At 41.8% G+C, this 16,168-nt stretch overlaps 2 protein-coding genes across 2 annotated transcripts in view; both read left to right on the top strand.

The window, feature by feature from the left end:
- Positions 1 to 16,168, top strand: part of snd1 (staphylococcal nuclease and tudor domain containing 1) — a 317,379-nt gene that overhangs the window by 89,741 nt on the left and 211,470 nt on the right. The window contains exon 15 of the mRNA XM_057854783.1: positions 5,827 to 5,968. Coding sequence (XP_057710766.1) covers positions 5,827 to 5,968 — 142 coding nt within the window. The remainder of the gene's footprint in view (positions 1 to 5,826; positions 5,969 to 16,168) is intronic.
- On the top strand, positions 5,978 to 13,307 carry LOC130928302 (uncharacterized). Its single transcript, XM_057854784.1, has 2 exons — positions 5,978 to 8,483; positions 8,578 to 13,307. The coding sequence occupies exon 2, from the start codon at positions 9,703 to 9,705 to the stop codon at positions 10,729 to 10,731; it is 1,029 nt and encodes a 342-aa protein (XP_057710767.1). The 5' UTR covers positions 5,978 to 8,483; positions 8,578 to 9,702; the 3' UTR covers positions 10,732 to 13,307.

Here is a 16,168-nt window from a genome sequence, read left to right as displayed (position 1 = left end):
GCAGCAGAGTGGATAAAGCACTTGACTCACCTCGTACCTCCTAAAGGTTGCGTAATGATCTCCCTTCTCATGTGCCGTCCCCGCCCACGCACCGCAGAGATCGTGTCGGCGTGAACGAGAGAGACTCGCATTGCTCGGCTCCCACTCGAGGGTCTACTTTGGACTGCAGTTCGGGGGGGGGGGGTATTTGTTGTGCTTGACGGTGAAAGACGTCCAATCCAATATCTGAATTCATCCTTTTGCTTTAGATTTAGATGAGTTTATCCCTAGTAGATGTCCAATTGACGTGAACCGAGAGTGCAAACGGATTGAACGTCAGTTGCCGTCAATGGCATTGACGTACCACTGCAGTTATTTAATCCCCTGTGCAGTGTTGTTTTTGGCAGCCTTTTCATTTTCGTCTTAGTTTTAGCCTTTTAGACGATAATACCTTTTAGTCTTCATCATATTTTAGTCATATCAAAATGTATTTCTTTGTCGAGTTTCTGTTGACGAAAACTATGCACTCTTAATTTCACGTTTTTTTTTTCCCTTTTTCTTTAACCAAGAATCGAGACTTTTTTTATGTCCATATGTATAAAGAATGCAGGGTTTTAAGCATTTATTCACAAGAATTTTCAACGAAAAAGCTTTTTGTGATTTTGTGTCTCGCCAACAATGCAGGCCCCCTATTTATCGGCCCCACGCCCCGTCAATACATCATAAAGTCCATGCAATGAGCATTTTAAGTTGAAAGTTACTGTAAGTAAATGCGTAAATTCCTGGAATTTCTATAGATATCATTGTAAAAATGTCCAGATTCCTGGTTAAAAGTAGGGATGTCAAACGATTAAAATTTTTAATCGAGTTAATTACAGCTTAAAAATTAATTAATCGTAATTAATCGCAATTCAAACCATCTATAAAATATGCCATATTTTTCTGTAAATTATTGTTGGAATGGAAAGATAAAACACAAGATGGATATATACATTCAACATACTGTACATAACTACTGTATTTGTTTATTATAACAATAGATCAACAAGATGGCATTAACATTATTAACATTCTGTTAAAGCGATCCATGGATAGAAAGACTTTTAGTTCTTAAAAGATAAATGTTAGTACAAGTTATAAAATTTTTATATTAAAACCCCTCTTAATGTTTTCGTTTTAATAAAATTTGTACAATTTTCAATCAAAAAATAAACTAGGAGCCCACCATTGTTGATGTCAATACACAATGCTCGTGGGTGCTGAAGCCTATAAAATCAGTCGCACCCAAGCGCCAGCAGAGGGCGACAAAACTCCAAAAAACACAAGAAACAAGTGGACATTGCACTTTGCTGTCATTTTAATCTGTATGAGCGGGGCATGTGCGTTAATTGCGTCAAATATTTTAACATGGTTAATTAAAAAAATTAATTACCGCCCGTTAACGCGCTAATTTTGACAGCCCAAATCAAAATGTGTTTCTTTGTCGAGTTTTTGTTGACGAAAACTATGCACACTAATTTCACTTTTTTTTTTTTCTTTCAACCAAGAATCGAGACTGTTTTACGTCCATATGTATAAAGAATGCAGGGATTTCAGCATTTATTCACAAGAATTTTCAACGAAAAAAGCTCTTTGTCTATGATTCCTCTCGGTCAGCTTTGACGGCCTCGCCAACAATGCAGGCCCCCTGTTTATCGGCCCCGCGCACCGTGTCCCGTCAATACATTATGAAGTCTATTCAATGAACATTTTAAGTTGAAAGTTATTGTAAGTAAATGCGTAAATCCCCGGAATTTCTATAGATATCAACGTAAAAATGTCTAGATTCTATGTTAAAAGCAAAAAAAAACAAAAAAAAAAAACAAGCAGTTATCATTCATTTTACGTAAATGTTTCAAGCTAAAGTTACGCTAATATTTAACATGTTTTTTTTTTTTTCCCACAACGTTTCAAAGTGCTTGCATTCTTTCATATAATAATTACCTTGAATCCTTGACCAAATTTCTCTTGAGACACTCCTGCCTGTTTGTATGCAGTAAAACATTTGTCCTTATCGCACCTAAATCCAGCGTTTGAACGCTATTGAGTGTTTCACAGTGAAAGCCAACTCAGCTCTGCCTGGGTCGGCCTCCAACGGGAAGGCGTGGCGCAATGTTTTTAGGGGCTGTCTTGTCAACTGATGAAGTCTACGCGTCTCGTTACATTTTAGTCTCCCAAACAAGTTCGTTATCGTCTCGTCTTGAAGAAAGTGTTCGTTGACGAAATACAGTGAGGCAAATAAGTATTTAGTCAACCACCAATTGTGCAAGTTCTCCTACTTGAAAAGATTAGAGAGGCCTGTAATTGTCAACGTGGGTAAACCTCAACCATGAGAGACAGAATGTGGAAAAACCGAAAATCACAGTTTGATTTTTAAATAATTTATTTCCAAATTAGAGTGGAAAAATAAGTATTTGGTCACCTACAAACAAGCAAGATTTCTGGCTGTCAAAGAGGTCTAACTTCTTCTAACGAGGCTCCACTCGTTACCTGTATTAATGGCACCTGTTTTAACTCATTATCGGTATAAAACAGGGGTCCCCAACCTTTTTTGCACCACGGACTGGTGTGATATGGATCTTTTTTTCACGGACCGGTGTTGTCAAATTTTGCATCCTTAGAAAATTTTGCTCCCAAAGCTTATGTGGCGGTGAAAAAAGCCCTCTTTTATGTTCAGTTGGACTCTCAATGTTATCCAATTGTGCTAAAATAACTATTTACATCATAAACATACATGTGCAACACGAAAATGGCGTAAATTAATGCTTAACGACACGGCGAAGTCGTTAAGTGAGAGAGCTTCGTGCAGTTGTTGTGTGCAGCTAACATGGCAAACGTGAGTTAATATTCCTTTCTTTAAAGAAAGTTTGTAGTGTGCACTTTGGAATCGCTGCATTCGCAGTCATTTTGAACGTTACGCGCACGCCAAATTTGTCAGAACACCGGCAATGTGCGGCAGAAAAATACACCAAATATGAAATAACTTTTGTTTTTAGCCCCGTCGTGTTAAGTCGAGGGAAAATATAACTCACCCGCTGAATCAGTGGCAGAATCTCCCGAGATAGGAGAGTGAGAGAAGCCCGCTTCACAAAGGTACGATGTTGGAAATTGTAGCACAGTTTTCACTGTTCTCCTAGCGATGTCAGGATAATCCGAAATGACTTTAATCCAGAACCTCGGTAGAGTTGTTGTCTCAAATGTACGTTTAAGGTCGCCCTGATTTGCGATCTCTACAAGCTGATATTCCTGTTGCACAGACATGCTCGAATCACTCGGTTTATTCACATACAGGTCATGAATCCACTCCTTCGCAGTTTGTGGGTCTTTAGTGATTGGGAAGTAGCATACATTTTGTTTTCTTCTAGGTTGTAGGCTCATTTTCTAGCTTGTCAGGTTCCCTTTTCTCCGTAAAAACTCTGTACAAAGACATGTTTTTCAGTCATTCTAGTGTGGAGGCTAATTATTTCCAGGAACAAATGTGATGGGCGAGGACCTATGTTATTGTGGAGGCCAAGCGCACATAGATATACAAAACAAGATGTACTGCCAACAGTCCAATCAATGCATTTCTACGACGACCTCCTATCCTGTTGTTGTATATCTAGAGTAGACAGATTAAACGGCACAGGCCAAAGTCAATCGGCCAGAATGCAGTTGTTAATAAATTATTATTTCTGTGCGGCCCGGTACCAAATCCGTGGCCCAGTCGTTGGGGACCCATGGTATAAAAGACACCTGTCCACAACTTCAGTCAGTCACACTCCAAACTCCACTATGGCCAAGAGCAAAGAGCTGTCGAAGGATAACAGAGACAAAATTGTAGACCTGCACCAGGCTGGGAAAACTGAATCTGCAATAGGTAAAACGCTTGGTGTAAAGAAATCAACTGTGGGAGCAATTATTAGAAAATGGAAGACATACAAGACAACAGATAATCTCCCACGATCTGGGGCTCCATGTAAGATCTCACCCCGTGGCGTCAAAAGGATAACAAGAACGGTGAGCAAAAATCCCAGAACCACACGGGGGGACCTAGTGAATGACCTACAGAGAGCTGGGACCACAGTAAGAAAGGCTACTATCAGTAACACAATGCGCCGCCAGGGACTCAAATCCTGCACTTCCAGGCGTGTCCCCCTGCTGAAGAAAGTACACGTCCAGGCCCGTCTGCGGTTCACTAGAGAGCCTTTGGAAGATCCAGAAGAGGACTGGGAGAATGTTTTATGGTAAGATGAAACCAAAATAGAACGTTTTGGTCGAAACACAGGTTCTCGTGTTTGGAGGAGAAAGAATACTGAATTGCATCTGAAGAACACCATACCCACTGTGAAGCATGGGGGTGGAAACATCATGCTTTGGGGCTGTTTTTCTGCAAAGGGCACTTCCAGGCGTGTCCCCCTGCTGAAGAAAGTACACGTCCAGGCCCGTCTGCGGTTCACTAGAGAGCATTTGGAAGATCCAGAAGAGGACTGGGAGAATGTTTTATGGTAAGATGAAACCAAAATAGAACGTTTTGGTCGAAACACAGGTTCTCGTGTTTGGAGGAGAAAGAATACTGAATTGCATCTGAAGAACACCATACCCACTGTGAAGCATGGGGGTGGAAACATCATGCTTTGGGGCTGTTTTTCTGCAAAGGGACCAGGACGACTGATCTGTGTAAAGGAAAGAATGAATGGGGCCATGTATTGAGAGATTTTGAGTGAAAGTCCCCTTCCATCAGCAAGGGCATTGAAGATGAGACGTGGCTGGGTCTTTCAGCATGACAATGATCCCAAACACACAGCCAGGGCAACAAAGGAGTGGAGGAATGGGCCAAAATACCAGCGGCAGTGTGTGAAAAGCTTGTGAAGAGTTACAGAAAATGTTTGGCCTCAGTTATCAGATTTTCTGCGTTTTTTTCCACATTCTGTCTCTCATGGTTGAGGTTTACCCATATTGACAATTACAGCCCTTTCTAATATTTTCAATTGGGAGAACTTGCACAATTAGTACTTGCCTAAATACTTATTTGCCCCACTGTATTTTCGTTGTCGTCATCATTGACGAAAACACTGTTCCCGTGTTTGATTGGGTAGAGATCAGTTATTTGTGGGGTTTTGGCAATTTTAACTTTCACTCAACATGAAACGGTACGTGTTCTTTTGGCTTTCTTATTTGAACTCCATCATCCTTACCTTCAAGCCTTTGCTCTTACTCCCATGGCTCCTCTGCAGCACACATAAACACACACAGAGTGAGCGAGAGGGGAAAAACACAGTCCACCGGGCTGTGACTCACTGGTCTGTTGTGCCTACATGCTTATTGCCTGCAGTAGGCACATATTAAATTATTTTTTAGCGTTTATGATTCTTAGCCCCCTCTCGCCAGCCCTGCGTGAATACACGACCACCCCTCCTTGCACCCCCTCCCCTTTGCGTGTAATTTTGGCCCGGGCATTGCCAAAAAAAAAAAAGTGAGTGAGTCACAGTTGCAGACCGAGATAGAGGCAGGATTGGGAATTACTTTGGATTGCATGAGCTTGCTTCCAGACGTGTCACTGAGAAGTCGACTTCATTAGGCCTGACTAAGATTTAAAGATGTCTGGGGGAAGGGGGAAAAAAGCCTGCGCATCCCCCGTCAGTGCCGATGTCTTCTTGTCTATTTCAGTTGCTTTTGATAAAAAGTTGCAAAACTCCCCCATTTATTGCTTCTGCCAATAGAGAAGACTGTTTTTTCTTTTGTTTTGTTCGGATGACTTCAACTCAAAAATAATGGCGGTCACCTGTAGAAACCTATTGAAATCTTTTTTTATTGTTCTGGTCACAGGAGACGCAGAAAGCAAAGCAGTTCCTGCCATTCCTGCAGCGGGCCGGACGTTCTGAGGCAGTCGTCGAGTACGTCTTTAGCGGATCCCGCCTCAAGCTGTACATGCCCAAAGAGACGTGCCTGATCACCTTCCTGCTCGCCGGTACGTAAGCGCTCAAAATGCCTTTGACTGCCATTGACGACAGTAGACGTCCATGGACAGGATAAAAAAAGCATTATTATGTGAATCAGAATCATATTTCGAGACGATTCGACTATCAAAAATTACGAAAAATTCTGAATCCTGCCTCCAAAGTGGAAGAATCCGATTGAGGGGGGCTTCCTCGGCATGCATTTAAAAGGCTCCCGCGGCGCGTGACCGCGCCAATAACGTCATCACTCGTACACGTCACATTAGGCGTGCGCAGCGGTGCTACTAAACATTAAAAACGGCAAATATGGCGGAATGTCTGCTTTAATTTACTGTTTTAATCATATTTTTTAATTAAATATGTTGAATGTTTCCATTTTTGTGCCTTTTTGAACAAAAGAAAAACGCCATTGCTTTGAGTGGGCGGGCATATTTTTTTCCAGGCCGACGGAGCTTGGTGGGGTCAAAGTGCATCATTCTCTGTCACCCTGTAAATCTGCACTGCCCCCTAGGGCCTGGCATGAACACTACATAGTTTTCATGCGGAATTGCGACATTGTTCGAATGGAGATGCAAATGCAAATGTGAAATTTTTCGTATTCTCGGAGAGAATGTAAACGGCCCCTTCGTCTTTTAATCTGACGTTTAGCCACGCCTACCGTTATAGCGCTCTAGTTTCCCCAACAGGAGGATGACGTTGGCAGGGTCATGAGTTCATCTGATTTAGAATTCGGCCCATTGAGGGGGAATTATTCAGAATGAGGAAAATGCGACAAAGACAGCAGGAAAGTATCATTGTTTCAATCTCTCTGCTCCAATATTTTTACAGGATATCATTTTTCCCCCAAGTATTTTTTCACAACTGCTAAATAAATGGTATGGTCATGACAAATAAGTCTTGTGCTAAATGGAATATGAAATATTAAACATGTATTTATTCAGGAAGACATGGCAAAATTACTCCATAACTGTTGAGTTCTTGGCACATCCCCACAATATTTTATGCCACCGGAGTCAGTCCGGCTTATGTCATTTCCCTGCTCCGGCTTTGGAGACCGTAAACAAACTATTAAACATGTTAACCCGAACCGAGTGACGTATCAGTCTTATTTTCACTTTTTGAAGCGAAAAAAACACACAAAACTAACCCGGAACATTTCACACGGCGGCAGGGTTGTCGATTGTCTTTGCCGATCGGCAACCCGCCCGGCGGCAAGCAAGTTACAGTTCGTTGTTCCCATGTTGCGGGCAGGAAAGCTGGTTTGCCGGGGAAGCAGCTGGAGAATGACCGTCGGACAAACCAGCCGATGTCGGAGGAGCGCGTAGCTGCCACTTGGTCAAAATGAATATGGTGTAAATTAATGCTTAAAAACACGGCGAAGACATAAACAGTGAGAGAGCGGCGTGCAGTTGTTGTGTGCAGCAAACAAGGCAGGATGTGTCTGAGGAGAACTTTTCTACATTTCCGTCCATGATCAAACAAAAGTAAATATTCCTTTATTTAACCCGTGGGTGTTATTTGTCCATTTTTTGGCTTTTTTCGTTTTTTTCTGTGTTTAAAAGGAAAAAAAGCATATGAAAAAATACACTAGGGAGCTGATATTTCCTGCAGGATACTAAATCATGTAGAAGTTTGAAATGGCACCATCCGGGAATTTCTAACTTATTGCAAACAGGCTGGGAAGATTTGCACTAAACTCTTGTTATTTTGCCATTTTTTGGCTCATTGACTCCCATTATAAATCATGATTTTTGATATGCTGTAAACCTGATGTGTTATCATGCATTTTCCGTGATTATTGATGCAATCGCTTCTTTGGCGAGTCAAAAACATGCAAAAAGAGGAATTTGTGTGTTGTCACCCAAAAGTCACTAGTTGGAGCCATAGGCCAATACATGAATTTGCTTGCGAAACTCAATACAGATTTGTAAAAAAATAATGCGATAAAAACGGTTCGCATTACAAAAAAATTGGTGTTTATGTGTCTGAGCTCACTTTCAGTCTATTTGGGCATGCATATTTGCAATTTTGCACGTGTGCACGAGACAATAAACCGGTACTTCCCGGAAATGCAAAAAAAAAAACCAAAACAAAAAAACGTGTTTATTGTTGGCGTTTGAATTTCAACTCTTATTGGTTGGGTGTTTGAATTTCTTTACTCTCATTGGTTCTGGGCATTTTTGGAGTCTTTGTTCTCGCGAGGATCACCATTTTGCATTTCTTCCAACACAACTGTGATCGATGGCGGCGAGAAGTATTTCACTGCAGAACACGATTCGGATGGTGTTAGAAAATCCTGATTCCGACGACGACCTTCGTTCGGACGCTTCTTCGGAGAGCCCAGAAGACATTGAAGAAATTCTTCCGGACTTTCGATGCCGGAGGAGGACGACTTTGATGACGAGAAATGGGAAATGGTTGACAACATAATGACGTAGATGAAAGCGGGGAGCAGAAGGCGGGGGCACGGACTTTACCACGTTGAGGCGAATGACGAAAATGACGGCGATCGAGGCGATGACGAAAGTGAGTAAGCACATGTTTTGCATATCAAGGTTTGTGTTGTAAAAGCTGATCAAAGATCAAAGTTGTTATTGTTTTGCGTGCTTGTGATTTGCAGGCCTGTGCCACATACTCCTGCCGCCGGTGCGCACTCAGGTGGCCAATGTGTGAGTTTTTTCACATGCTGGACATTTTGTCCTTCAGCGCATTTGTGCTGTTCACGGAGATCTACCCTGAGTGGAACGTGAAGAAAAGCTACAAGCGCCGACTATTTCTTGAGGAACTTGGCAAGGCTCTAATTCGGCCAGAAGTTCTAAAACGGGAACCACCGCCTTTTGCCGAAGGCTTGGGAGAGCAGCGAGCTGGACCCCCGTCCAAGCGCAAACAATGTGGCCTTTGCGCAAAGCCACTTCGGGCTTCGAACATAATAATAAATAATAATACATTTTATTTATAACGCACTTTACATTTGAAAAACAAATCTCAAAGTGCACATCATGAATTCTGCATATTGTTATTATGTTAACTGTTATATTGTATATATGTTTTGTAAAATTGTTAACATAAATTCTATCATCAAATCAGTTGTTGTCACTTTGTCACAGTCTTGTTCTTAAAAAATCTATTGTTACGACTTTTACTTATCCAATGATGTAATTATGTAATATAAAATACTTAGTTTTGCTATTAGGATAATGCTGCTATTATTGTCCATAGGAGGCAAAAAAAAAACCAAAAAAACTTTACATGTGTAGATAGGTGTGATGCCACTGAATATTGTGAGTGGTTGAAAGTGAAAAAATATTCAGAAATGACTGTTATCTCACTTCAAAGGAAAAGCCAATTTTTGGACAAAATCACAAGGGTTTAGTGTAAATGAGATAACTGCAATTGTGTAAAAACTGGGCATGCATAAAAAATTTGGTTGTTACGACTTGTGGACTTATTCAAGCCTCTAACTATGTCATATGGAATATTCAAATTAGACTTTTGTTTTATATATATATATATACAGCATAGTTACTTTTGCTATTAGGATAATGCTGCTATTATAGTCCGTAGGGGGCATTAAAAAAATTTTAAAAATTAAAAACTATATATGTGTGGATAGGTCTGATGCCACTGAACATTTTGAGTGGTTGAAAGTGAAAAAATATTCAGAAATGACTTGGTTATCACATTTCAAAGGAAAAGCCATTTTTTGGACAAAATCACAAGAGTTTAGAGTAAATGACAGCATGCCATGGCAGCCCTGAGGCACAGCGACATTGTGGGACATGTCCAGCTGGGAAGAGGAGGCTTTGGCCTCACAGCAAGCAAGCCAATGTGGCGTAAGGCCTCAACATCAGAAAGAAGGAAAATGGTGGTGGAGGAGGTGCGCCGCCAGGAGGAGGCTCAAAGAACTGCCAAGGCTGTCTCTCTGGCCAAGCAGGGACAATGGACGAGGTGGGAAGGCCTGGAGAAGAGAAAGCTCGACTGGAGGGATCTCTGGGGAATGGAGGCAAGCAACATCAGCTTCATCATCAGAGCTACTAATGATGTTCTCCCATCTCCAAAAAACCTTCACCAATGGTATGGCGAAGATCCAACCTGTGCCCTCTGCCCAACTCCTGCAACTCTCAAACACATCCTGACCGGTTGTAAGACCAGCCTCACACAAGGCCGCTACACCTGGAGGCACAACCAGGTCCTCAAGAGGTTGGCAGCAGTGCTTGAAAGCAAGAGAAATGCCATCAACTCTTTGCCCTTCAAAGCCATCACTTCCATCACAGCACCATCAGCATTCATCCGAGAGGGACAGAAAAAGCCCAACAATCCTCCTGCCAAGCCAGAAGTTGGACAGCTATCTATGGCCCGCGATTGGAAGATGCTGGTTGACATTGGCCAGCGATTAATCTTCCCTGCAGAGATTGCAGCCACCACCCTAAGACCAGACGTGGTAATCTGGTCCCCTTCACTGAAGTCCGTATACATCACAGAGCTCACAGTCCCATGGGAAAGTTCAGTGGAAGAGGCCTATGAGCGCAAGAAGCTGCGCTATACAGAACTGGCGGCAGATGCGCAACAGCGAGGATGGAAAGCCAAGGTCTATCCCATGGAGGTTGGATGTAGAGGGTTTGTGGCTTCTTCCACCATCAGGCTGCTGAAAGACTTGGGTATCCATGGGCAGGCCCTTCGGCAGACAATTAGATCAATCTCTGAAGCAGCCGAAAGAAGCAGCCAGTGGATCTGGATGAAGAGGAAGGACTCTTGCTGGGCTCATAGATCATAGACCCCCCCCTCCTTTTCCCTCACTAATCTCTTCCACACCTGCACAACATCTGATTGGGCATGGGACACAAGCGCGGGCGTGATCAACCTGTCGCTGGCCACCATCGATGAGGGTGTTTAGTGATCAAAGGCCGAAACACCCCATGATTCGATGGAGCACTACTGATGATGTGTCCCAAAATTGACATCTTCCCATCCCTGAGGGACAGTTCCCTGCTACTCTCAAAAAACCTCATGTGCGTACCATCCATTGGCACAATGGACAGAATACCATCACGTCCAGTGTTTCATGAATCTTAAATGAGAAAACTGCAAATGTGTAAAAACTGGGCATGCATAAAAAAATCGGTTGTTATGACTTAAAGACTTATTCAAGCCTCTAACTATGTGATATGTAATATTCAAATTAGACTTTTGTTTTTTATATATATACAGCATAACTAGTTTTGCTATTCGGATAATGCTACTATTATTGTCCATAGGGGGCATTGAAAAATTAAAAAAAAATAAAAAACTTTATATGTGTAGATAGGTCTGATGGCACTGAACATTTTGAGTGGTTGAAAGTGAAAAAATATTCAGAAATGACTAAGTTATCACACTTCAAAGGAAAAGCCATTTTTTGGACAAAATCACAAGAATTTAGTCAAAATAAAATAACGCCCATGGGTTAAAGACAGTTTCTCGTGCTTACTTTGTTATCGCTGTATTCGCGGCCATTTTTAACAGTTTTGATTTCTAATGAGGTGGAAAATTTGACAAAACACCGGGCACACGAAGAGGGCAATAAGCCGAGTATAGCGCTCTCCGGCAGGGGGTGTGGGTGGGCGACAAGCCGCCGGTTGTCGGCAGAGTGGCATTCCCGGTGGACAAGGGGCATTGTCAGCCACAAAATGCAAGCCACTTCTGTATTAAAACGTGTGCCATAATCCCAGTTTTTGACATAATATAAAACACTGTTTACCATACCTGTCAACCAGAGGCCATTGACAATCTTACAAATAGTGACGTGTGCCCTTACAAATTGGTGACTAATCTAACAACGTTTTGTATAGTGCACAATATGAAACAAAAATAAAATAATTATGAATTAATTGGCTATATTGTCACATCCATAACCTGGTGCAATCAAAGAACAATCAACATCTTCAGCTACATCATCATTACTAAAATTTAACAGTGACTTTTGTTATAACTGTATGTAGTACTTTTGGCAATTTCTATCATGTGTTTTGATGGCTGCACTTCAGTTTGACTTGAAGGTAGTTCGATAGTGTGTCCATTTATAAATCAAAAAGGTCAATTGACAAAATTTCCTTACCGATGCAATCTTTGAGTCGGGGAACATTTTTTTTTTTTTTTTTGCTAATTCTGAGAAGTGATCAGCAGTAGTTGCTGGCAAATTGTGTTTGGCAACAAATTGGCAGAATAAAATCTCCTCTTTCGTCACTTTTCATTCTGCAGAATGTATCTTTATGACCGGTGTTGTTAATCTTTCTTTTAAAAAGTAATTAATTAGTTACAAATTACTTCTCCCAAAAAGTAATTGAGTTAGTAGCTCAGTTACCTGAATGTAAGAGTAATTAGTTACTTTGCAAAGTAACTGATTTGACCTTTTTTCTCATTAAAAAAAAAAAAAAAAAACTTACACACATTCGAATTCGTCCTAAACCCGAGACTGGGGCCGGAAGGCATTCTAGTTCATGGCGCGGGATTCAAAAATCGAATATATTAAACGATCGCTTCCACACACATCCAAGGAGTCCATTTCATTCAAGAGCATAAAACACTGCGTGAAATATGAAATAAACATGCTTTTTGGCGTCATACGCACTTTCAGTCTCGTCTCCTTCCCGTCTTTTTGTTTCCCGTCACCGATGATGACGCTTTGTTTTTGCCATAAAATTTCCAGTTGACGAAACAGCGCACATTTGCAGACAAACATCACCGTTCTGCTTAATTGCGCGTGAGTGCGTCGCGGATGTATTAATTACTTTTGCCATTTGCTACTGATTGTCTTTGCGAGCCACTGATAGTTTTTTAATTACATTTTGCGTGGTGTCTGCCGCGAGATGAAATGGCAAGACCCTCGCCAATAAGAAATCTGCACGCGAGGATCGTTTGACATTTTCTCCTAATAAGGCTGCTTAGTATACGCGCATCCTTTGCATTTTATATCAAAGCAAAGGTTATTAACGAAATGATAAGAAGCCTGTTCGGGCATGAATGTCGATGGAAGAAATGAGACAACACGCGTTGTCTTTAACATCCGCATTAGCACAGATTGGACAAAAGTGCTACAAATGAAGCTTTCCTGTTGTATTTATCTATAGCTTCCATTCCTATTAGTGGTTTGACACCTCTGCGCGCAGCTATTAGTGCCCCATTCATTTATTTTTAAGGCTAAATGTCAACTTACGCCCCCTCTTTGTTGCCACTTTGAAGTTTTTCTGCATAGTATGGATAATATCACAGTAGCATAAGCGGATCTGGTGGTCGAAAAGTGTCATTGCATGTACAGTGAGGCAAATAAGTATTTAGTCAACCACTAATTGTGCAAGTTCTCCCATTTGAAAATATTAGAGAGGCCTGTAATTGTCAACATGGGTAAACCTCAACCATGAGAGACAGAATGTGGGGAAAAACCCTAGAAAATCACATTGTTTGATTTTTAATGAATTTATTTGCAAATCATGGTGGAAAATAAGTATTTGGTCAATACCAAAAGTTCATCTCAGTACCATGTTATGTACCATTTGTTTGCAATAACGGAGGCCAAACGTTTTCTGTAACTCTTCACAAGCTTTCCACACACTGTTGCTGGTATTTTGGACCATTCCTCCATGCAGATCTCCTCTAGAGCAGTGATGTTTTGGGGCTGTCGTTGAGCAACCACCAGTTGTGCAAGTTCTCCTACTTGAAAAGATTAGAGAGGCCTGTAATTGTCAACATGGGTAAACCTCAACCATGAGAGACAGGATGTGGGGGAAAAAAACAGGAAATCACATTGTTTGATTTTTAAAGAATTTATTTCCAAATTAGAGTGGAAAATAAGTATTTGGTCACCTACAAACAAGCAAAATTTCTGGCTGTCAAAGAGGTCTAACTTCTAATGAGGGCTAACAAGGCTCCACTCGTTACCTGTATTAATGGCACCTCTTTTAACTCATCATCGGAATAAAAGACACCTATCCACAAATTCAGTCAGTCACACTCCAAACTCCAATATGGCCAAGACCAAAGGGCTGTCGAAGGACACCAGAGACAAAATTGTCGAACTGCACCAGGCTGGGAAGACTGAATCTGCAATAGGTAAAACGCTTGGTGTAAAGAAATCAACTGTGGGAGCAATTATTAGAAAATGGAAGCCATACAAGACCACTGATCATCTCCCTCGATCTGGGGCTCCATGCAAGAGCTCACCCCGTGGCGTCAAAATGATAACAAGAACAGTGAGCAAAAATCCCTGAACCACACGGGGGGGACCTAGTGAATGACCTACAGAGACCTGGGACCACAATAACAAAGGCTACTATCAGCAACACAATGCGCCGCCAGCGACTCAAATCCTGCACTGCCAGACGTGTCCCCTTGCTGTAGAAAGTACACGTTCAGGCCCATCTGCGCTAGAGAGCATTTAGATGATCCAGAAGAGGACTGGGAGAATGTGTTATGGTCAGATGAAACCAAAATAGAACGTTTTGGTAGAAACACAGGTTCTCGTGTTTGGAGGACAAAGAATACTGAATTGCATCCGAAGAACACCATACCCACTGTGAAGCATGGGTGTGGAAACATCATGCTTTGGGGCGGTTATTCTGCAAAGGGACCAGGACGACTGATCTGTGTAAAGGAAAGAATGAATGGGGCCATGCATCGAGACATTTTGAGTGAAAATCTCCTTCCATCAGCAAGGGCATAGGAGATGAGACGTGGCTGGGTCTTTCTGCATGACAATGATCCCAAACTCACAGCCAGGGCAACAAATGAGTGGCTTCGTAGAAGCATTTCAAGGTCCTGGAGTGGACTAGCCAGTCTCCAGATCTCAACACCATAGAAAATCTGTGGAAGGAGTTGAAAGTCTGTGTTGCCAAACGACAGCCCAAAACATCGCTGCTCTAGAGGAGATCTGCATGGAAGAATGGACCAAAATACCAGCAACAGTGTGTGAAAAGCTTGTGACGAGTTACAGAAAAGGTTTGGCCTCCGTTATTGCCAACAAAGGGTACATGACAAAGTATTGAGATGAAGTTTTGGTATTGACCAAATACTTATTTTCCACCATGCTTTGCAAATAAATTCTTTAAAAATCAAACAATGTGATTTTCTGTTTTTTTTTTTTTTTTTCCACATTCTGTCTCTCGTGGTTGAGGTTTACCCATGTTGACGATTACAGGCCTCTCTAATATTTTCAAGTGAGAGAACTTGCACAATTAGTGGTTGACTAAATACTTATTTGCCCCAACTCTATGTAAGGGAACCCTTGAACATGTTGTGCCCTGCCTATGCACAGCAGGCCTCTGTGAAAACTGGTCTCGCATTAGTCATATTTTTTCATTAAGCGCGTTGCTTTCATTCTGTATTCACTCACAGCCAAATGTTTGTTCTTTAACAATGGCTGCCGGGATCCATTACTGATTAGTGTTGACTCGTCTTTGAAGCTGATAACTCCTTTATACTCATTTCCCACCAAAAACGCATTCCCCCCCACCGTGGCACCTCAAAAGCGTCCGAATTAGGAAAGATGAAGCCGGCAATTCAAGTCAGAAGAGGCCGAAGTTGAAGGCAACTTCTAAATCACCTTTGCTCGCTTTCTTCTCTGCGGCTGCTACCCCACTGAAAGACTCTGGAAAGGGTGCAAAAGAAGGGCCAATTCCGAGCCTCGATGAAAGGAAAATGTGAAGTAGGAACCTTAGAAGCAGAAAGGACAGGCTAGCGGATGAAAGCACAACTGACGTGCCGAAGTACGTCAGGTGTGACGCCCCTCCTGAAACTTTCAGCCGGTGTTTTTTTTTTTCCAAGGCCGCAGCAGGTGAAGGACGCATTGAAAGGTATGTCGTGCAACAGTCTGTCGAAAAGGATGAGACAGCCATCAGTCGGGTCGCCAGGATTTACTGCTTCAGCGAGACGCCATCGCGCAGTTTGCAGCCGAGAGCCATTTGTCTTTTTTATGCACTGAATGTTAAAAAAAAAAAAAAAAAAAAAAAAAAAACTAACATGAAACGCTTGCTGGACCTCAACCACGAGAAGAACAGTTTGACATATGAGCTTAATTCTGTCTTTGACTGAGCTCATTAGTTAGAAACTGTTGTATCATCTTCTTTCCTTATTGAAATTAATGGAAATCTGCTCTACATTTGTACATTTTAATAGACTGCAATTTTTGCCTCGATCCAATGGTCATTTTACTGCTGCTCCTTCCTCAGGTAGCGCAACAG

The sequence above is a fragment of the Corythoichthys intestinalis genome, chromosome 13 (genome assembly GCF_030265065.1).
Source record: "Corythoichthys intestinalis isolate RoL2023-P3 chromosome 13, ASM3026506v1, whole genome shotgun sequence".
Classification (NCBI taxonomy): Eukaryota; Metazoa; Chordata; class Actinopteri; order Syngnathiformes; family Syngnathidae; genus Corythoichthys; species Corythoichthys intestinalis.
Note: the sequence above shows the minus strand (reverse complement) of the source record. Positions and strands in the feature narration are given on the sequence as shown.